Raw genomic sequence first — 23,107 nt, forward strand, 5'->3', positions numbered from 1 at the left:
GCCAGAGTCTCACACCTGTTACATTATCATGTGCAATAACACTAACCACCACTGGGGGCAAACTAGAACAAAAGACACCACCGTGCAATAACCCCAATGGCCACCGGGGGCAAAACCTACTCCAAGCAACCAGCTCAAAGGAAAAAAAGGTCTTATTCAAAACCTGTCATAATCCAGCATGGATCATGACAGTACCCTCCCCTTAATGAGGGGCCTCTGGACCCTCAAGACCGCTCCTCATCAGGGAACCACCTACAGAGGGGACGCCCAGATCCAGAGTTCACCCCTGCATCTACCTGCACGTCAGGTTGATGACAATACCGCTGGTATTGGCAATGTATGTTCTGGAGGCACCACACATCTTCGAAGTGCCGACCTGGGGAACAAGTTGTGTATGTGCATGTTTGGGGGTAACTCGAGCTGGTAAGACTCTGCAACACACTTCCACTGGATGTTTTTTGGTGGCCACCCATACATGCTCGTTCACACACAGGTCCGGACCTGAACGTTTACTGCCACACATTCGTTTGCCACAATTCGGTGAACCCTTTTTGGGATTGACAACAGAGGCATCCCCCTGTGTCACCACACTCACACCCCCCGCAATTCACCAAGAGGTACACCACCCTCCAACCCCTTCCACCACGAAGGTCTGCACCTCCCAGGGTTGGCTAATGGCGAGGGTTGAGACTTGCCCCTACTCTCCTGCAGCACATCTGCTGCTCTCACTGGAGAGAAAGGGGTCGGTTGAAGAGAGACGGCAGAGACAGTAGTCCCTAGGCAGCAGCTCTCACACGACTGCCCCCAGCTGACTATATCCCTCGCCCGCCAATCAATCACCTCCGGTTCTCTGCCAGCCAACACCTCTGCTGACATAGTACCTTGGGAGGGCAAAATGGAGGAAATATACACTCCCTGGTCGTCTCCCTCCAAATGACCAGGGGAATGCGGCTTCTGAGATGACACAGATAATTTGGTGCGCATTGGGCAAGCCTTAAGGACATGACCAGTCTGCCCACAGTGAAAACACGCCTCCACCACTCCCTGAACCGTAGGCAAGCCTGAACACAAACTAGCTCCTCTTACTTGCAAAGGTTCATCTGGAGACTTGGCACGCACTGGGCAGGCTCTCATGAAATGGCCCGGCTTCCCACAGGAAAAGCATACCCCCCCACGACGAGCCGCAGACACCCCCTTTTTTGTACCAACAACACCGGGCTGTCTGGGTTCCTCCGTCCACACTGGTGGGTCCTCCTCCCTAGCTAGGACAACAGGGGGCACATTTTGTGCATGTCTCTCCCTAAGGCGTCTATCCACCTGGATGGCAAGGGACATGACGGCCTCCAGTGACCTGGGGGTGGCGTACAGCACCAGAGTATCCTGCAACTTTGGAGACAGACCCTGCACAAATTGACTCCTAAGTGCAGGGTAATTCCACTGAGTGTCAGTGGCCCACCTCCTAAACTCTGGGCAGTACTCCTCAGCAACCCGGGCTCCCTGTTTACACCTACGGAGTCGGGATTCCGCCAGGGCGACGCCATCAGGATCCCCATACACTAGCGCCAAAGCCGCAAAAAACTCATCCACGGACTCTAATGATGGTGAATCATCCAGCAGGGAGAAGGCCCAGGATTGGGGATCCCCCTTAAGAAGGGACATAATGATTCCCACCCGTTGCTCTTCACTCCCTAATGAACGAGGGCGCAGCCTGAAGTATAGTTTGCAGGCTTGCTGAAATACCAAGAATTGATCTCTCCCTCCAGAAAACCTGTCAGGGAGGGATATCTTGGGTTCTGGCTGAGCATGAGTCAGACCCCCAAAGCCCACCAACAGCTGCATCTGTTGCACCCACTCACCACGCAGCCCCCTAATCTCATCAGTAAAGATCTGCAGCATTTGGGCAAAGGTCTGCATTGGGTCCATGGCTCAGCAGAAAAAAAATGTTATGGTTGGTGATTATATCACGTGAACCCATCCTGTGTGACACGACCCGCAGGCCGGTAACTAAGACAACAAGACACAGCACGTGTAACTGTCCTGTGTGACACGACCCGCAGGCTGGTAACTAAAACAACAAGACACGGGGGAAGGGGAAACAGTTACAATGGTGGGCCCTGCAATAGGGAACGGGGACGTGGAGACATCCTGCACTCGCCTGAGTCAGTATCCCTCACACTCCTAATGTTCCCTATACAGGCTCCTCACCTGTCGCCAAGCCGGAACCTGTCACCCTAGCACACCCTACACCTATCCCTTGCTAGGGAGCTGGGTTGTACAGGCACTGGCCCCACCGCTGTACGAATACACACCAGGGAAAAATACAAACAGGGAAACACCACTTAGCTTTGCTCTGTTGCTATTGCTCCCAGCAACAGAGTCCACCACCAGAATGCAGCTTTCTTCCAGAATAGCTGCTACTTCTCCAAACTTTGTCAGAGCTGCCAGGAACACCTCTCTGTAATTCCTTCCTTCACCAGACTTTACACCAGAGCTCCCCTGAGCTGCTCTCTGTAGTTCCTTCCTTCACCAGTCTTGGTTGGAAATGAGCAATATCACCAACAATGAGTGAGAACACCTGATACACCTTTATAGTTAGGAGCCAGAGTCTCACACCTGTTACATTATCATGTGCAATAACACTAACCACCACCGGGGGCAAACTAGAACAAAAGGCACCACCGTGCAATAACCCCAATGGCCACCGGGGGCACAACCAACTCCAAGCAACCATCTCAAAGGAAAAAAAAGGTTACTTATTCAAAACCTGTCATAATCCACCATGGATCATGACAATGATCAGGGATAAAAATTCTCCATTAAATGTCACCTGCTTAACCCAGCAGGAAGTACAGCAGCGTCTAAAAATCACTAAAATTGACAAATCCCCGGGCCCGGATGGGATACACCCCCGAGTACTGCAGGAATTAAGCATAGTTATAGATAGACCATTATTTTTCATCTTTAAAGATTCCATAATAGCAGGGTCTGTACCACAGGACTGGCGTATAGCAAATGTGGTGCCAATATTCAAAAAGGGGACAAAAACTGAACTTGGAAATTATAGGCCAGTAAGTTTAACCTCAACTGTGGGTAAAATCCTGGGGGGTTTTCTAAGAGATACTATACTGGAGTATCTGAAGAAGAATAACCTCATGACCCAATATCAACATGGGTTTACAAGGGACTGTTCCTGTCAGACTAATCTGATAAGCTTTTATGAACAGGTAAGTTCAGGACTGGACCAAGGGAATGCAGTGGACTTGGTGTACATGGACTTTTCAAAAGCTTTTGATATGGTGCCACACAAAAGGTTGATACATAAAATGAGAACAATGGGGATAGGGGAAAATATGTGTAAGTGGGTTAAGAGCTGGCTCAGGGATAGGAAACAAAGGGTGGTTATTAATGTAGCACACTCGGACTGGGTCATGGTTAGCAGTGGGGTACCACAGGGGTCAGTTTTGGGCCCGCTTCTTTTTAAAATATTTATTAATGACCTTGTAGGGGCATAGAGAGTAGAATTTCAATATTTGCAGGTGACACTAAACTCTGCAGGGTAATCAATACAGAAGAGGACAATTTTATATTACAGGAGGATTTATGTAAACTAGAAGCTTGGGCTGATAAATGGCAAATGAGCTTTAATGGGGATAAATGTAAGGTCATGCACTTGGGTAGAACGAACAAGATGTATAATTATTTGCTTAATTGTAAAACACTGGGCAAAACTGTCACTGAAAAAGACCTGGGTGTATGGGTGGACGACAAACACATTTAGTGGCCAGTGTCAGGCAGCTGCTGCTAAGGCAAATAAAATAAGTCACTAGTGCGACCACACTTAGAATACTGTGTACAGTTCTGGTCTCCGGTGTATAAGAAAGACATAGCTGAACTGGAGCGGGTGTAGAGAAGAGCGACCAAGGTTATTAGGGAACTAGGGGGTCTGCAATACGAAGACAGGTTATTACACTTGGGGTTATTTAGTTTGGAGAATCGAAGGCTTAGGGGTGATCTTATTACAATGTATAAATATATGCGGGGACAATACAAAGACCTTTCTAATGATCTTTTTACTCTTAGACCTGTGACGAGGACAAGGGGGCATCCTCTACGTCTGGAGGAAAGAAGGTTTAAGCATACTCACAGACGAGGATTCTTTACTGTTAGAGCAGTGAGACTATGGAACTCTCTGCCATATGATGTTGTAATGAGTGATTCCCTACTAAAATTTAAGAAGGGTCTGGATGCCTTTCTTGAAAAGTATAATATTGCAGGGCATATACACTAGTTTCCTTAATATTGTGTTGATCCAGGGAGCTAGTCTAATTGCCGTATGTGGAGTTGGGAAGGAATTTATTTCCCCAATGTGAAGCTTACTGTTTGCCACATCGGGTTTTTTTGCCTTCCTCTGGATCAACATGTTAGGGCAAGATAGGATAGGATATGGGTTGAACTAGTTGGACTTAAAGTCTTCCTTCAACCTTAATAACTATGTTACTATGTTACATCGTACAACCAGTTTGTTCGTAAGTAAATCTTCACATGTTAAAGGGTTGTTTGGTTTCGCCGCATAGAAATAACTATCTTTTGAGGGTTTTCACAATCAATATATAAGAGTTTACACTTTGTGTTGTCCATTAGCATGAGGTGCAAATAACATCTCTCTGTTGCTGGTTATTGTTCTTATTCATATTATTATATATTACAATGCTTCATTTCCCCTGAAGTGGTGCTGCAGTGAAACAATACAGGATCCCTAATTACTTATTATTTGTTTCCAGGGACTAACATAAAGGGATTGTCCGATCTAAACAAACCTTTTTAATACCATTCTGTGTATAATTGTTATGTGGTCAGAAACATTACATGGTACGTATTTTACAAATCCCTGCCAGGGTATAAGGGCATCATATTATTGGACATTGGTTAGTTGTCATTCTTACAGTGTTGCATAAATGGCAATTCCCTTAGGCCAGGACCACATCGCGCAAAACTGAAATCTTAGTGTCACGTTGCGACATCACACCTATTGATTTTCTATGGCATCGCATTGCATCCTGTGACCTCCTGAGACTGTAGCCCAGAGTTGCACATTTTTCCAAATATGTTGGATTTTCTGTCCCTGTTTGCAAGTTGCAAGCACGACTTGCTTGCTGTAGACTTTAATATACATGATATGGGACTGTGATTTGTGTGTGACTTATCTGCGATACGGCCATTTTTTCCCCAGTGAAATCACAGCTCTAAACTAACCAGAATATCAGGTAAGTCACAGGCAGGTTGCACACGTGTTTTTTGTTGTGCAAATTTTCTGAACATTGCTGTCATGTGACACGTCGCTGTGTAGTCCTAGCCTTATAATTCGACAGACTTCAAATGCTTTCTTATTGCCTGTGTTAATGTGTATTGTTTTTCTTGTTGAGTTTTTGACATGGCTGTTAGGCCACGTTCACATATTCAGCATTTGGTGAGTTTTTCACAGGACAACTCATCATTCTAAGAGAATCTTAACCCCTTTGTGACATTGGACGTACTATTCCGTCAATGTGCCCTGGGACAATGCCCATAGACGGAATAGTATGTCATACACGATTAGCCATGCTCATGAGGGGAGCGCGGCTGATTGCGGCCGGGTGTCAGCTGATTCTCACAACTGACACCCGGCCCTAAGTGCCAGGAGCAGTCATGGACCGCTCCCGGCACTTTAACCGCCAGAACACTGCGATCAAACATGATCGCAGCATTCCGGGAGAAGGCAGAGCGGCTGTCAGCTCTGACATCCCCTCTGCCTTTGGATCGGAGACCCTGCGGCATGACACGGGGTCCCGACCGCTCCCATGCTAACCTGATGTCGTCATGATGACATCCGAGTTACCAGAGCTTAGAGACTTCCTGTCATGCGCAGTGCATGACAGGAAGTCTCTCAGGTGAGTGTGCACAGAATGCAGCGCAGACAGATTATATGGCATGCAGAATAAAGCTGCTTTATCAATTTTGCAACACGCAGAATGGTATAAACGCCCCTCCCAAAAAATTCATTAATTGCTGGTTTTTGTTCATTCTGCCTCCCAAAACTCAGAATAAAAAGCGATCAAAAAATGTCATGTGCCCGAAAATGGTACCAATAAAAATGTCAACTCGTCCCGCAAAAAACAAGACCTCACATGACTCTGTGGGCCAAAATATGGAAAAATTATAGCTCTCAAAATGTGGTGATGCAAAAACTATTTTTGCAATAAAAAGCATATTTTAGTGTGTGACAGCTGCCAAACATAAAAACCCACTATAAATAGTAAATCAAACCACCCTTTATCACCCCCTTAGTTAGGGAAAAATAATAAAATAAAAAAGTATTTATTTCCATTTTCCCATTAGGGTTAGGGTTGAGGCTAACATTAGGGTTAGGGTGGGGGCTAAAGTGAGGTTTAGGGTTGGGGCTAAAATAAGGGTTAGGGTTGGGGCTAAAGTTAGGGTTAGGGTGGGGGCTAAAGTTAGGGTTAATGTTGGGGCTAAAGTTAGGGTTAGGGTTGGGGTTAACGTTAGGTTTGGGATTAGGGTTAGGGATGTGTTAGGGTTAGATTTGTGGTTAGGGTTATGGATAGGTTTAGGATTAGGGTTAGGGGTGTGTTGGGGTTAGGTTTGGAGTTAGAATTGGGGGTTTCCACTGTTTAGGCACATCAGGGGCTCTCCAAACGCGACATGCGTTTGATCTAAATTCCAGCGAATTTTGCATTGAAAAAGTCAAACGATGCTCCTTCCTTTCCAAGTTCTGCCATGCGCCCAAACAGTGGTTTACCCCCACATATAGGGTATCAACATACTCAGGACAAATTGCACAACAACTTTTGTGGTCCAATTTCTCATGTTACCATTGGGAAAATAAAACATTGGGTGCGAAAAATCATTTTTGTGAAAAAAAATATGATTTTTTATTTTTACGGCTCTACATTATAAACTTCTGTGAATCAATTAGGAGTTCAAAGTACTCAACACACATCTAGATAAGTTCCTTAGAGGGTCTACTTTCCAAAATGGTGTCATTTGTTGGGGGTTTCCACTGTTTAGGCACACAGGGGCTCTCCAAACGCGACATGCGTCTGATCTAAATTCCAGCGAATTTTGCATTGAAAAAGTCAAACGATGCTCCTTCCTTTCCAAGTTCTGCCATGCGCCCAAATAGTGGTTTACCCCCACATACAGGGTATCAACATACTCAGGACAAATTGCCCAACAACTTTTGGGGTCCAATTTCTCCTGTTACCATTGGGAAAATAAAATATTGGGGGCGAAAAATCATTTTTGTGAAAAAAATATGATTTTTTATTTTTACGGCTCTACATTATAAACTTCTGTGAAGCAATTAGGGGTTCAAAGTACTCAACACACATCTAAATAAGTTCCTTAGAGGGTCTACTTTCCAAAATGGTGTCACTTGTTGGGGGTTTCCACTGTTTAGGCACATCAGGGGCTCTCCAAACGCGACATGGTGTACGATCTCAATTCCAGACAATTTTGCACTGAAAAGGGAAACCGCGCTCCTTCCCTTCCGAGCTCTGCCATGCGCCCAAACAGTGGTTTACCTGCATATGTGGGGTATCAGTGTACTCAGGATAAATTGTACAACATCTTTTGGGGTCGAATTTATCCTGTTACCCTTGGTAAAATAAAACAAATTGGATCTGAAGTAAATTTTTTGTGAAAAAAAGTTAAATGTTCAATTTTTTTTACACATTCCAAAAATTCATGTGAAGTACCTGAAGGGTTAATAAACTTCTTGAATGTGGTTTTGAGCACCTTCAGGGGTGCAGTTTTTAGAATGGTGTCACTTTTGGGTATATTCTATCATATAGACCACTCAAAGTGACTTCAAATGTGATGTGGTCCCTTATAAAAAAAATGGTGTTGTAAAAATGAGAAATCGCTGGTCAACTTTTAACCCTCATAACTTCCTAACAAAAAAAAGTTGGTTCCAAAATTGTGCTGATGTAAAGTAGACATGTTGGAAATGTAATTTATTAACTATTTTGTGTGACATACTTTATTTCTCTGTTTTAAGGGCAAGAAAATTAAAAGTTGGAAAATTGTGAAATTTTCACATTTTTGCCAAATTTCCATTTTTTTCACAAATAAACACAAGTCATATCAAATAAATTTTACCACTAACATGAAGTACAATATGTCACGAGAACATTGCCAGAATCACTGGGATCCATGGAAGCGTTCCAGAGTTATTACCTTATAAAGGGGCAGTGGTCAGAATTGTAAAAATTGGCCTGGTCATTAACATCCATTGGGGGTAAAGGGGTTAAAATCACATGATCTATTAAACACACACACATCCAAAATCAAACTAAAAATGCAGGCACTAAAATATGTTAATTTTAAAATGCACCATAAAATGTTGAAGAATGCAAAAAAATGCATGAAAAAAATAGTGGCAAAAAAGTGTGTGATGGTATTGAAATTGGAATTATCCTTCCTTAGGCCGGTTTCACACTAGCGCTTTTTCAGCGCGCGCACGGCCGGGGGTAGCTCCGCCCCCGATCCGGCTCTCTGCCCGGCGTGCCCGCCCCTTCCTTGTAGCGCCGCCTCCTAGCGGACAGCGGCGCCTGCGATCGGCGCACCCTATCTTTAGCATAGGGTGCGCCGATCGTGCGCAGGCCGTGCGCTAGTTGCGCTTTGACCTGCGCTGCGCACTTTTGACGGTGCGCCGTGCGCGCCAAAATCAAACTTTTCAGATTTTGGCGCGCACGGCGCACCATCAAAAGTGCGCAGCGCAGGTCAAAGCGCAACTAGCGCACGGCCTGCGCACGATCGGCGCACCCTATGCTAAAGATAGGGTGCGCCGATCGCAGGCGCCGCTGTCCGCTAGGAGGCGGCGCTACAAGGAAGGGGCGGGCACGCCGGGCAGAGAGCCGGCTCGGGGGCGGAGCTACCCCAGGCCGTGCGCGCGCTGAAAAAGCGCTAGTGTGAAACCGGCCTTAGACCAATGACCCAATAGCATTTTTTGGCCAGATTTATATGGAACCCAAAATAAAAAAAGTTCTGTCTTTAAAATCAGAAGCATATGGAGATACAGTACAGATCTGTAGACTCACAACGCCAAGTTCCCACCATGAACTTTTGATGTTGCAGATTTTCTGCACCAGTTCTGCATCTGTTCAGTAGATAAGGATACTTGCATTTTTTCGTTGCGTTTTTGAGTGCGTTTTTGTTTTACAAGTTTTATCACATTTTTGACTCTGCGGTTGTTATCCTGTTAGTATGTCATGCTTGAAAGAAAACTGGTTTGCTTTTGACACTTCCTATTATTTGGCTTTGACAAAACTTTATTGCTACAGTCATGTGCAGATTACATGCATTTTTAATGCATTTCCACACTGAAAATGCATGTGCGTTTTTTACCTGCACATTTTCTGCATCCAATTCTATGGGGGAGAATCCATGTTGCGGATTTGAAATGCGCGTCGCAGGTCAGTTTATGCTGAGTAACATACAGAACATTTCTATAAATCTCATACACTTTGCTGGAACTGCAATACGCAGTGTCAAAACACACCAAATACTCATCATGGGAACATGGTCTTGGGATGCTATATTACAGCTCTATACATCTCTGAAGTTGTACATAGAGGTAATAAAGCAATGTACATGAGCCTATATTATCAGAATCTTGTTAACAGCTTTTCAGTAATAGATTGCTTTTTTTTTCTTTTTTTTTATAAAATGTTCCATTTTATCCACTATTGAACAAAGGGATGATAGAAAATTGTATCCATTTCACATTAAAGTGCCCACGCGGGACGGCATTGGATCACAAGTGGGACGGCTTTCTAATGTGACTATTCCTGGGGGGAGCTGTTTTTTTCCCACAGTCAGATATCTGTCCGTATATGACGACGCTCTATTGGAATCAGTTGAATGTTCTCACTGTCACAATACATTTTACATTTACCACCTGGGGGCAAATGACTCTCATTATTAAAATCCTTTTCAAGGTTGTTGGGTTTTTTTTTTTTGCTAAAGAAAATAATATAAATTTCTTGTGGATGACAATAATATTTCTGTTGTGTGAGTGCAAATCCTGAACAAATGTTTTTATAGCACGCAAATGTTTAACAGGTTTTACATTTTTCCAGTAGCACAAAGAAACAGAAAAAAAAAGTATTCAGAGACAATTTAACTCTGTACACCAGAACTCACAGCTCACGAAAGGGAGGAAGGAAAATCCTAGTATCTGCAAACGATTTTTATTTACTATAGAGTGTGGGTAAAAATAAAAGAACGCAATTACTCCCAGTGGATTTACAAGTTCTAATCAACAATTTCATAAATAGGCATTTGCCGTCATCAATCATCTGCCTTTATGCTGAAATCTTATGGAGTAAATTACTAGTCGGAAGACCTTGCCAATTCAAGTAAGCGAATATTACCCAGTAGGGATATAAAGCTGTCAGCACCAAAGCACTTTTGATTTTACTAAATACTGCCTGGTTATTAGGACAATTTAACCTGTCCACTGCCAGCAGGATGCAAAATCCTCAATTCTTTCAAGCACCAGTAGATTTTAGCAGTACGGAATTTTGTAAAACGAACCTGCTTGAAATTTTACATATACAGTTACAAAGAGGGCACAGAAAGAGAAATGTATAGCGCTTACGGAGAAAAGGAGTCTGAGTGCTGTTCTTTATCAATAGTGAAGAACAGTAGTGTTATACTCATACGGCGCGGACATGCTACATTTAGTTGTTGCAAGTGCACAAAATAAAGCAAAAGCTCCACATTTTTTTCTGAATCGCATCGTTTTGTTGCAGTGAAGTGGTAAATCGTGACAGTAAACTATTATTTATCTATAACCTTAAACGCCTTTTGAGAAATGAATGGCACACAAAAAGACTTGAATTTGCTTTAGGCCAGATTCATTCAACAAAAAAGTACCTTTTTTAAGGGAATCAGAAATGGATACACTAGAGATGTAAAAAAGAAAAAAACCTTTATGCTTGCATGCTGCAAGTGCAACAATGCATACAGTAAGGGCACATTCAGACATCCACTTTTTTTTTACGTACGTGTTCCGTTCATGTTTTCCACAGATTGAATAACTATCTATTATAGGAAAATAGTAGACAGCGTCCGGCATGCTTGAAAAAGACCTGCGACAGATCGAAACGTTGTGTCCTGTGTATGGCAGAATAAAGGTGTTTTGAACGTCCTCACCGGCTGGACGCTGTCTACTATTTTCCTAAGCATGCTGTGTCCTTGGATTTTGGACCTTGCGTCTTTATGTAGGAGAGAGTGTCCTGCTCTTTTGTCTTTTGAAGAGTGCAGCGATCTAACCCTACACGTTGATACCTAACTTTTCTCGTCTATGGATCTGTTCACATGTCCTTGTTTTTGTTTTTTGTGCTAACTAAGTCTTCGAGAGGAAAAACAAAACAAAACCCATGTATTTTATTTGAGTCATGGATCCAACTCATCCACTTAAATGAATGGTTCGCTGAAAAAGAAAAAATGGACAGCACACAGATTCCATCCGGGCGACATCCAAGTGCAGATCAATTCTTACTATTTAATGAATTGAAGATTGTAATTATTTTTTAGTTTGTGTTTTATAAAAAAATACTTCAGATACCTTACTGATGGTAAAATTGGGCACATTGCCCAAAAATGAACAAAAATTGGATCCAGCACACTGATGCAAAACTATGCCATATTACAGAGAGTGGCATGAGTTCTATGGGTGCCATATTATGCACATAGTTTTGCCTTGGCAGTACTGAAAATAACGAATCTAGAGAAGAATGTCAGATACATGACAACAGATGGAATATACTACATTTTTCTAGATTCTACATAGGCAAAATAATTGAGCTGTCTACAACATTACTAAAAAATAATACATATCTATATATAGTAATATGATAAATTGTTCCAATCAATCAAATTGTAGTGACATGAAAGATGCCATAACACAATTGCATAAGAGTCAGTGATAAGTGGTCATAAAGGAGCGCTTAGGAAGCAACCCAGGGGCAGACAAAAATGTCAGGTCTCCACCGCAGCTCCAGCCGAAAACCTCCAATGGAGGATAGGAGCAATAAGAAAATGGAAACAGTCTTAGGAGCGCAGGAAAGAGACTCAGACACCTGATGAAGACGGATCCTCCGTCGAAACGCGTTGTGGTTTAACCCCATCTCTTGTCTGAGTCTCTTTCCTGCGCTCCTAAGACCATTTCCATTTTCTCATAACACAATTGTATGTCACATTAAAAACTATTTAACTCTTAATTACAACACCATCTTAACAGACAATCATTCCATTACCATACTGGTTAATATTAAAGTGAGAGGTCAAGGATGTCCTTATAGGAAAATCCCAGATCCCTGGAGTGATGTATTACGGGACATGGCTGGACCCTTAAGGCCACGTTCACACGTTCAGTATTTGGTCAGTATTTTCGATCAGTATTTGTAAGTCAAAACCAGGGTAGGAGCAATCCGAGGAAAAGTATAATAGAAACACGTCACCACTTCTGTATTGATCACCCACTCCTGGTTTTGGCTTACAAATACTGATGTAAAATACTGACCAAATACTGATCATGTGAACATGGCCTAAAGCTGATCTGCCATCAGAAAGGGTAGTATAGTTGAAAAGTCTCCTATTCTATTAGCCACACAGCATCCAAAAGATTGTGAACGTTGGCCAGTAGGAATGAGCAGGGAAAACACCTGAGGCCTCATTCATACATCAGCGATCTTTCACTTATGCAAACATTGTGTATCTGTGTTTGACATCGGAGTTTCATCTGTGTTTGGTCCGTTTTTACCATCAGTGTTCCATCAGTGATTTTCACAAATGATAAAATAAGTACGTACTGTAAGTTACAAAGCTTCTCCTATACATTACAGTGTTAATCACGGGCAGCATATGGATTGCAGACTGATGCCAACCATGTGCCCTCCATGATATTCATGGACCCATAGACTGAATGGGCAATTTTGATCCAAAATGCCTATACAAAATGGGCATATGAACAGCACCATAGAATATAATGAGTACATGTTCTATCAATGAAATTCACGTATGTGAAAAGTGAACATGTGAATGAGGCCTTACACACAGTTTATGAGTAGGAATGAGTGGAGCTGTGCAAGTTTGGATTCTGGTATATGACCTGAACGTTATTCCAAAGTTTGGTTCGGGTACTAGAAATGTGTCCGAACTTGAACCAGAAATCCATTGAAAACAATGGGACCCAAACTTCTGAGCTGGAAAATCTCTCTCTCTGCAACAGACTTTCCCCAGAACGCCGAACATTGTAAATGACTTCCAGGAGAAGTCCATATTCGGCGTTTAGCACCGGACACTAACTGTCTGGTATGAACCCCAATCTTTTAAGTTTGGGTTAGCTCATCTCTATATATGAGTCCAATGTATTCATAAGTACATTGCTCCTCTCATTGGCGCTTGGCAGCTGACTACTATGTGTCTACAAATACAGATATCCATCAGTCACTGCGTGCAGGCAGGGGTAGGTGAGGAAAGCATTACCCTCATGAATATGCTGGACCCATAAAACATGTATCCACGTTATTTTCCGATTGCTACTATTCGTTAAGAAGTATGATATTTTTTGTGCATTTTTTGCTGATAGGAGAGTAGATCTGTGCCTATACAACAGGGCAGAATATTCTGATGACAAATCTGCCCATCATTTTCATTTTTTTCATTAGACCATTTTATAATGTAATTTGTTCACATAATGTCAACTATTTAAAATATGTAAAAAAAATCATAATAATAATATAACTGGCACATGTATGGTCTTGGCTGGGTAGTCTGTTACTCAGCAAACAGGCAAATGTGGTCTGCTCCCCAAATAAGCTGTCATACTGGTAAGTCATGGAAGAATGCATGACCTGGATATTCAGAAATGCCTCTTACAGTACATAAAGTGAAACCTGTGCTCCAAATGTTTCCCTTCCCTTTCAATAGCACCGTCTCTTTGGCATTATGTGACCCGTGACCACCAGTTTCTTAGAGGTGTAGCAGAGCTGAGTTATGAGTGTAGCATTCAGACAATTAAGATAAGGACAAACTAAAAAGTTTAAACTGCAAAACAAAATTTTTTTTCAAGACTAACATACACTAACTAACACTAGAATGTTTGATTTTTTTTTGAAAATTTTAGTTACTTTTTTTTTCATTAATTAATTAAATAAATAATGAATAAATAAAAAAGGAACTTTTTTTGTTTTAAAAAAGTATATAATAACCACTTAAAGCTACTCCTTACAGTGAGCCTTAATTGCACTTTTTTTTTTGTATGTCTTGGTATCTGGATATTTTTTAGGAAATGTAATGAGATCATGTAAGCAGATGTCTGTCTATGTGCAAACATATCAAAAGCAAGGAAAAAAAACGTATTGTGGCCCATTTGTAATCACAGCTCGGAAACTGTGTTTTTCCACATTTCTATCAAAACATAAATCTACAAATACCGTAATTATCTCTATGTTTCAACATTTCTATCAATGTACCCACACATAATGTAAAAGACAAGTTAACAAGACAAGACGTTCTAGAAGAATTATAATCTTGGCCAACACATTCCAATTTTTCATTCGCAAGTTGAACATATCCAAATAATGAACTTTTAAATTATCCCTTGATGTAAAGTAGTGTCTGTTCGCCATATCATCAGATACGTAGGTCAGAAAATGTCCACAGCTTTTCTGCGCTTCACTGAGGGATGTTGTTCACGTTGCTTTTATATCTGACACTTATCCACTACATATCTTTATATGGTGGCCAATTAGACAAAATAAAATACATCAAATTCTTGTAACTATGCTTTAGTATTTGAGGCTTGACACTAACTGTCATTAGCAAAAATGAGCCAAATTCTGATTCCTAAATAATAAAATGTGAGTGATATAAAATTCATCTAATACATTTATTAGGTACAATACCTTGATGCTCTAACACTTACACATCCGTGAATAGTATAAGTTCCCATATACAGGGTCTCGAATCCCTGCCCATTCTCTAGTGAATCCTGGTACCATTGTGATTAGGATACTGTTCTATATAAAGTTGTCCAAAAATGTAATGTTCTGTTTAAGTAAATGAGCCCCAATATGGCTAACACTACTGTTTTCGACAAAGCCACCAACGTTTTTTTTATTGTCAGCATCTATTTATTTTTTGAGAATTGTTTCATAGCTATAACAGTACACAACCCAAATTAAATTTATCATTCATGTGGCATGGAGAATATGTAATGGGGAGCAAGCAGTGACCGAAGGCAAGTGCTATTTGTTGTATCTTTGTGCGGTTAGCGTATCTTTTCATACGATTACTATTGTATTGCTTTTGTTCATCTTTTACTTATGAGTTTCCTACATAGGCAACATTTATCTAACAATACTTGACAATCCCACATGCCTAGTTTTCTAGACTGGAGTGTACAATCAACCATAGAAGCTTTCAAATTGTTTTAAGACCCAGCACAATGGCTCAGTATATAGCACCGGGGTCCAGGGTTCGAATCCCACCAAGAACAACATTTGCAAGGAGTTTCTACATTCTCCCAATTTTTGCATGGGCTACATTTCCTCCAACACTCTAAAGCCATGCATAGGAATTTGGACTGTGAGCCCCATTGGGTAATGAAAATGTCTGTAAAAGCACTGCAGACTATGTTGGTGCTACACAAGGAAGCATAGTAAATAAATAAGAACCCAGAGAATTAACATATTTTCATTTGTTTCCATCCTAGTTTTGGGATTTCTTCTTATAAAGGCACAAGCGTCAACTTTGAGGGCAATAGCTTTGCAAGAATTGCCATGTTTCTTCATAAAATAAAGCAATGTGTAAGGCCAGTGCCAGCATGTATAATTACAATATATGAAAAATTACTTGGAAATAAAAATAGATATATATAAGGGTCAAAACGCCTAATAGGAGTTTGATGCTGTGTTAGCAGCCCTCGGCTCTGTGCCACAATCATATTGGACACGCATAGAAGAGGCACATGTGATGTTCATATACGCAGTCTTTAGGGATGAGGGGAAACTAGCTTTAGCTAAGGAATTTACATCTACAGTCAATTAAAAAAAAATATGTCATATCTGGGCAAATCTTCCATCTGATCTAGATATAGTTTGGGAATTTGTTATATAAATAAAATATAATATATAATTATTTAATTATTTAATTGATAAAAATAAATATAATTTATTGATGAATTGCCAAAAACCAGGACAAGCTGAATTAAATACTTTAACATTAACTAACGCATTTCATGCCAAAGTGGAACAAATGCGTTCCTAAATGTAAAAAAAATGCAAACTTGGCAGCAAAAAAAAATTACTTTTAGCCTAAATGACAATACGGCTTTATAAAATGAAGCTAAGTGACTATCAAGTATGGCAGTCTGAAGCCAATAAATATACATAAAGTGTAGGAAAATTGTAAAAGTGATCCTGAATGTTGTTTCATCTTCATTATACGATGTGTATCATAATAAGTGTGTCTTATATCAGTCCATTAGTGTGTGTATATCTGTATGTGTTTGCTTATAGGTGCACATTTGTATCTTTATCTGTATATTTTAGATTGTAAATCAATTAAATAACAGAAAATCAATAAAATAACAATTAGAAAGCAAAACTAAAGTACACAAATAACAGCCTATGAGTATTACATAGACTACCCATGTTTTTATTTAATGTTCAAGTGAAAAAATGCCAACAAAAGCTGTGAAAGGGATTTTATGTCAAACTTTTGTCCCAATTTACTAAGCAGCTTTAGCCAAAATGTATTTTAATGAAGTCGAAATCTGTATGAATCACTTGAAGTCTGGCGGGAGGCCCACGCATAAATCCCAGTGTCATCTCTTTGTGACCTTGGACAAATCACTTCATCAATCGTGGAGCGTATGTAACATTACAACCCTGATCGGGGGACTGATAGCTGAAAGCGTATACCGTGTGCACATCATGTTGTCTCCCCATGTATTCTGTAGGTACATACACATTACACACTCACAGCGCCAACTTTTCATATTATAGCACTGAAATATGAATTAATTTACTAAATTGATGTCAAATATTGCATTGAAGATACAGAGTGAAAAAATTAAACCGTTTTCAACCGCCAGTTGGACCTTATGGTAAAAGGCCAATAATGGAGAAAAAAAGCAATGGGATTGGCAAGGAATTTGGGTTCTTCTAGATTTACTACAATGTTGAATATTTAGCCCCCCAAAAATAATTATCTCACATCTCAAGGACTTTAACTGCCCCCTCTCCTTAGGAGGCCGACAATCTTCTGTAAATATCTTCAAGACAAATTATTTTGTGTTTACAGGCTAAGCCGTCAACTTTTAATTCTGCAAAAGATTTATTGTTGGCTAACCGGTAGCATTTTCCTAGACAGACCATACTTATCCCATAAACACTACGGGAGAATTTAGGATATACATCAGCTTTTAGGTTGGAAGCACAGCGTATTCAGTAGGCAACGAGCCTCGTAGAGTCGTCTGTCTCTGTCTGGTGGTTTATAATCATGTCCAGGTTGCGGCTGAACTTTTGTCAAAAGAAAAAAAAAATCTGAACGCACCACTTTGTGCAGAATGGATTGAAGCCTAACACATGTATTGGAGCAGTGAGTAATAATTTTGTAACTCCTCAAGCGTGCCAAGCTAATGGCCGACACTGGCACAAGATATCATCATTTCAGGCATAGTGCACAATCCTATGTGGCTACCCATTGCTATGCAGTGAGGCGAGAAAACGACTGTAAGTCAATACTGATGGTCAACCAGTTTTGATGTATTCCTATGTGACTGTAAATCAAGTTTGGGGAGGAGTGAGCAAGAGTTGCTTATATCTTCTAGAAGCACCTTACAATTTCTAATAACCATGCACATAATAAAAGTTACTAAAGTGAGGAAATGTTAAAAAAAAAGTATAATAGCTGATATTTTATTTCTTTTCATTATCAAGCCAAAGAAGCTTCTATAGAAGAAAAATCCCAAATTAGGGAAATCTAATACACATATTGCATATCATATTTCTAAAATATTAATCAAATTCCTAAAACATAGTTTGAATTTAATGAATTATTTTTTATCAAATTCACCATTTTCGTTATTATTATTTTCAAAAATCGCTCTTCTACTTCCTAAATATCCGAACACGGAGAAGTTGTTGCTTTCAGCGACTAACAGGACAGATTCCACACCAGCATGGCGGCCACTGATAATCGTTAGAAAATTCCAATTGAATAACAATTCTTTTCTGTACTTCCACTAAAAGCTTTTGGTCCAACATGAAACAAGTAAATCAATTATCAAATAACTACATTTAATTATCAAAGATGTCCTCCCCTAACTGCTTTAGGATTGAGTATCCTTCACACGTAATTAAATATGTATTTCTGTCCACAAATACATCTATCCATCTACTGGAAAATTAACAAATGCTGAACTGAGCAATCGAAACAACCGGACTCGTACCTCCTACTATGTCTGGTTCCTAGTTTAGCGATTGGCGTGTTACAAAGGCTATTTAAGCTAAATGACAAATTTTTTTACCGCGTAACATGGAAATTTCAGCTAGCTGGTGTTGCAAAAAGTGCACGTTAATAATTGAAGGAAATGTGGTAAAGTGACAAAGGGCCTATCCCAGCAGGAGAAGCGTAAGGCCATTCCACAGTGAATGTGTGAACATCTTTGCCCCTACCCTGCTGCTCATCAGGAACTATAGAAAGGCTATACGATTTGACGCTAAATATATTAAGCCAATTAACGCATCAAGGACAGACGAGTTCAGATCTGTAAATGACAGAAGGACAAAAACTAAACCAATATACAAAAGTATGTATGGATAAAAATGGACTAAAATATTTGTATCTATATGGAGAGAAGTAAATAGTTGGAAGGAAAGCCCTGCAGGCAATTCACGTATGTACAGACAGAACTATACACAGATATATATATATATATATATATATATATAAAATTTCTAATTTTATATATTTATATATTTCTAAATATATATCTATAATTATTGTATGTTTGTGATTTTACCTAAGTGTGTAGAGGTAATGAAGATTTATCAATAACATAAATATACAGGAATAGATATAAATAAAAAAAAAATAAAGTATTGACAATTACCATAATAAAACTTTTGCTATTCGCCCTTTACAATAAAATACATTATAGATCCTGACGTTCTCTTAGCATAAGGATAAATGTTCTCCCCATCCTGTCCTCCACCACACAGACACTTATTTTCAGTGACCCTAAAAACTGGTTTCTGGACAGAGTCTTAACATTTCCTGCATTAACTCTTTACGTGCTGTAGCTGCGAGAGGTACACTGCACAGCAGGATTCCAGTCTTTGCACAGAGCAGCCCAAGCTCAGGAACACAAAGTGTGGTCTGTCTGCAGATTCGTGACGTTAATTAGAAAGCTAAACACTATCGGCCAGACAAATCTATACATGATTTTCAAATGATTAAAGGGCAACGGTCAGACCTAGCACAAGGGGTCATTCGTATTAGCGATGCCACATGGCACAATCCAGGACGTCTGCGAGGCAGGCAATGGACTGAGTCTGAGCGATATTAACCTAAATATCACGTCCTCTGGCACCAGGGATATTTACACACCTACTGTTCATTTTCAAGGCTGTATTCCGGGGTTCTATGTGTCAACTGAGCTCTGTTTAAGAGTATTAGTGAAGCCGATGACACATTCCCAATGGCGAGAACACTAACAAGTAACCACTTTTGCATGCAATTTATATGTAGCCATTTACAGTACATTCTGTCAATTTATATATTATGTAGAAACTTTTCTAACAAATATTCTCTCTCTATATATATATCTCAACATACTGTGTGCTATTAGTATTATTACTAGGGTGATCATTGGACAAAATGTCTTCACTACTTTTATTATCATCTCATTTATTTTTTAATATCTACTTGATTGTTGAAATTAGAAAGACACGTTCAAACTAAAAAAGTGTAAAGAGCCTAAAAGGCCTTCAAGCCAACAGCCCATACATATTGCTCCATTTTCCTCTGTCACATTTATCAAAAACTTAATAAATGTAATTTGTACACAATGTGAGACCATAGCGTTTCTTAAATTACTATAGCCTGGAAGGATTTTTAACTCATCCATCCATTAATAAAAAATTTTAATGAATATGTTTCATAGTTCTGCATGGATAGATCGCTATACCTAGACAGGCAGATCGATATAAAAGTATAAACTATGCTAATTATTTCAAATGAACCTTAAGTTAATTGAATTTCTCCTAAATGCCGTCACTGAATAAATCAGCTCCAATATTTCTTCAGTTAAAAACATTAACCTCAATCCCAGTAGTAAATGATTTCATTATAGCCAATACACCCATTAAACTAAAAAATCTCACAACCATATTATAATTTTGTGCAAAAGTGAGTGTAAACACCAAAGAGTTGTTTACCAGACAATAAACGGTGTCAACTGCTGCCTGAAAACATGAACGGAGAATGCTAAACATATGTCCTCTAAACATAAGTGAAACCCAGAATTCCGACCTGAGGGTGCTACGACATTAAACACAAGCCTGATCTGTGGAGCAAAATCTTTCACGCAGGGAGCATAGGTAAATGGGGTAAGCAGATAAAAAAAAAGGAATGCAAACTTTCGAGGAATAGCTAGAAAGATTTACATCACAGTGACAAAGAGCTGCCAACAACTCAAAGTGGCACCGTGCCTGCAACATGCCAACCCTTGGGTCACCCCACTCTTCATATACAACAAAGAACAAGCTAACTTCCTGTAATGCAACACCGGAGACAAAAAAATGCCATAGTCAACATGAACCTTGACTCTCGCTGCCATTGTATTATTACCACTTTGCTGTGTATACATTAAAAGTGCTGCTTCATTACCTCCCACAGATTTGGAGAGTGAGCCGTTTGGTCGTCCTCTGGCTCCTAATGGACTCCCGTTCTGCTCCAATCTGGCCACTTTGATTGGAGGAGGACTTATAGCATCTGGACTGTTGCTTCTCCGGTCTGGACTATCCCTTAAGCTGGGACTTTCGCTTCTCATTTCCATGCTGTTCTGGTTCGGGGATAACGCTCTCCCTGGCAGATCGCAATAATATGGATCTATGTAAAGGGGTTGAGACAGAAATCAAACAGAAAAAAAATTACTTGTATCGTCTACTATATCGGTCGGTATACAAAGAAGTTTAACAGTAACACGATATTTATATTTTTTTTATAAAACATATTAAACAAAATATTTGAACAAATTTCCAATAAAAATATTCTCATTCCATTTCTCAAGTATGATTTTATGAAATTGAACTTGCTTATATAGTATCTAAACATATCAGAATATATGTATACATATATGTATTTAAACATAGATACACGTTTATACGAAATGTGTGTGTATATATGTATATATATATATGTATATATATATATAGTGTGTGTGTACTGTATATGTATATATTTCTCATACACTTTTGACTTACAATTAGTCTTCCGAAGAAGTTAAGGAGTTTTCTTCAGACCGTGTCACATGCAAGTTTCTATGGCATGCACAAGACAACTCCAAATCTTGAAGTTATAGAAAAGGAGGCTGCAATAAACTTTAAGAGCTGTGACGCAGTGAAATGTGTATTATTGATACCCGCTTGCATATGGCTTGCTTTATTGCCCTGCAATAACCTTATGTGTGCAAGGAGGGGGCTTCACTGAGACAATTCCAATTTTTAACGCTAAAGTAATACTAATGTCATACATAAATAATGACGCTTAACGTGTTACAGAGTGTCGCAAGGTAGACAGGTAGGTCGGTACTTACTGCTTAAAGCCTGTCTGTAGGTTGCCTGCGATGGGCTGAAGCTCTGCCCATGGATCATAAGTAATGACTCCAGGTTTATAAGTTTATCTTCACTTTTTATTTTTTTCTTCGTTTCTATCCCTTTCGGTTCTCTTCTGGAAAAAGCTGCTCCGTTACTGTTGTTCTCCTCTTCCTTATTGTCTTCTGCAATATTATAGGTTGGCGGACAGGGCAGAAAGGTCGTCAGGATCCCCACAATCTTCCTGTTTTGTGTGGAGAGGTAAAGGGGACTTGGTCAGGAAACTTCACACGTTCGACGAAGAGCGACTCAATGTACTAGGATCTGGCAGAATGACACAATTCACGTTAAGAGTACCTTCAGATGGCTGCAAAGGGAGAAAAAAAAAAACTTGATATGACAGACTCAATCTCTCTCTCGTCTGCCAGCAACACAAAGTGACTGGCACAAGACACACAGAGACAGCGCTGATTATTAGTTAAGTTCGAGTCAAGTCCTTTTGGGGCTGTCCTTGGTTTCCTTATTTCAGCTTTTTTTTCTGTGTCTCTTTTCTTTCTTACACACCCCCATCCAGGCTTGATCTCATGCATGCGAGCATGTATGCAGCTATTAAAAAAAGAGAGCAATTGAGACAGAGGATCTGATTCAGATATGGGGAGGGGAGGATCAGTACACAGGAAGAAAACACACACAGATCTCCAGGAGGAGGGAGACACAGAAAAGGGAAGAGCAAGAAAGAAACCTGCTCTGGACTGCTGCTGAGGAACACCGCTCTATTCCAGTCTTGTACTTTTTTTTTATTTAAAGGAGAGGGAGATTCTGGAGCCCGGTGACTGGATGAGGAGGATAATACAGAGGAAGCATGGATGAGAGGAGCAAGCGCCGAATGTGCTGATCATGTTGTTTCTCAGTCTACGCCGTATGAAGGTTTGGCATTTATTATGGGTAATAGAGGAGCATATGATCGGTTCCATTAAAATGCTCATCCCTACTCATATGGGGCTGGCATGAAAACAGGAAATACGGACAGTGCGGGAACAACTACGCCACGGACGGGGAGCAACATTGTATTGTATGTGTGTTGTTTGCAAATTGACTGTCATTGATGTATCATATGCAGAAATGTAATACAACTCTTCTGGTCATGTAGCAGCGATATTAGGTATCCGGGGACACAAGGGAAGTGTTTGGGAGTAGTTAGAGGTAAGTTTGAC

At 40.2% G+C, this 23,107-nt stretch overlaps 1 protein-coding gene across 2 annotated transcripts in view; it reads right to left on the reverse strand.

Annotated features, from left to right (window-relative positions):
- The window catches only part of SATB2 (SATB homeobox 2), a 284,827-nt gene that overhangs the window by 254,144 nt on the left and 7,576 nt on the right, over nt 1-23,107 (reverse strand). Inside the window, exons 2-3 of one of the 2 annotated variants that reach the window (XM_073551555.1) lie at nt 21,896-22,137; nt 20,968-21,189 (exon numbers count right to left, since the gene is read on the reverse strand). In XM_073551555.1, coding sequence (XP_073407656.1) covers nt 20,968-21,189; nt 21,896-22,137 — 464 coding nt within the window. Of the gene's footprint in view, nt 1-20,967; nt 21,190-21,895; nt 22,261-23,107 lie in introns of both variants that reach the window. The other variant, XM_073551556.1, reaches the window with a different exon arrangement.

Source organism: Dendrobates tinctorius, unplaced genomic scaffold (genome assembly GCF_039654945.1).
Source record: "Dendrobates tinctorius isolate UK_male_01 unplaced genomic scaffold, ASM3965494v1 ptg000177l, whole genome shotgun sequence".
NCBI classification, from domain to species: Eukaryota; Metazoa; Chordata; class Amphibia; order Anura; family Dendrobatidae; genus Dendrobates; species Dendrobates tinctorius.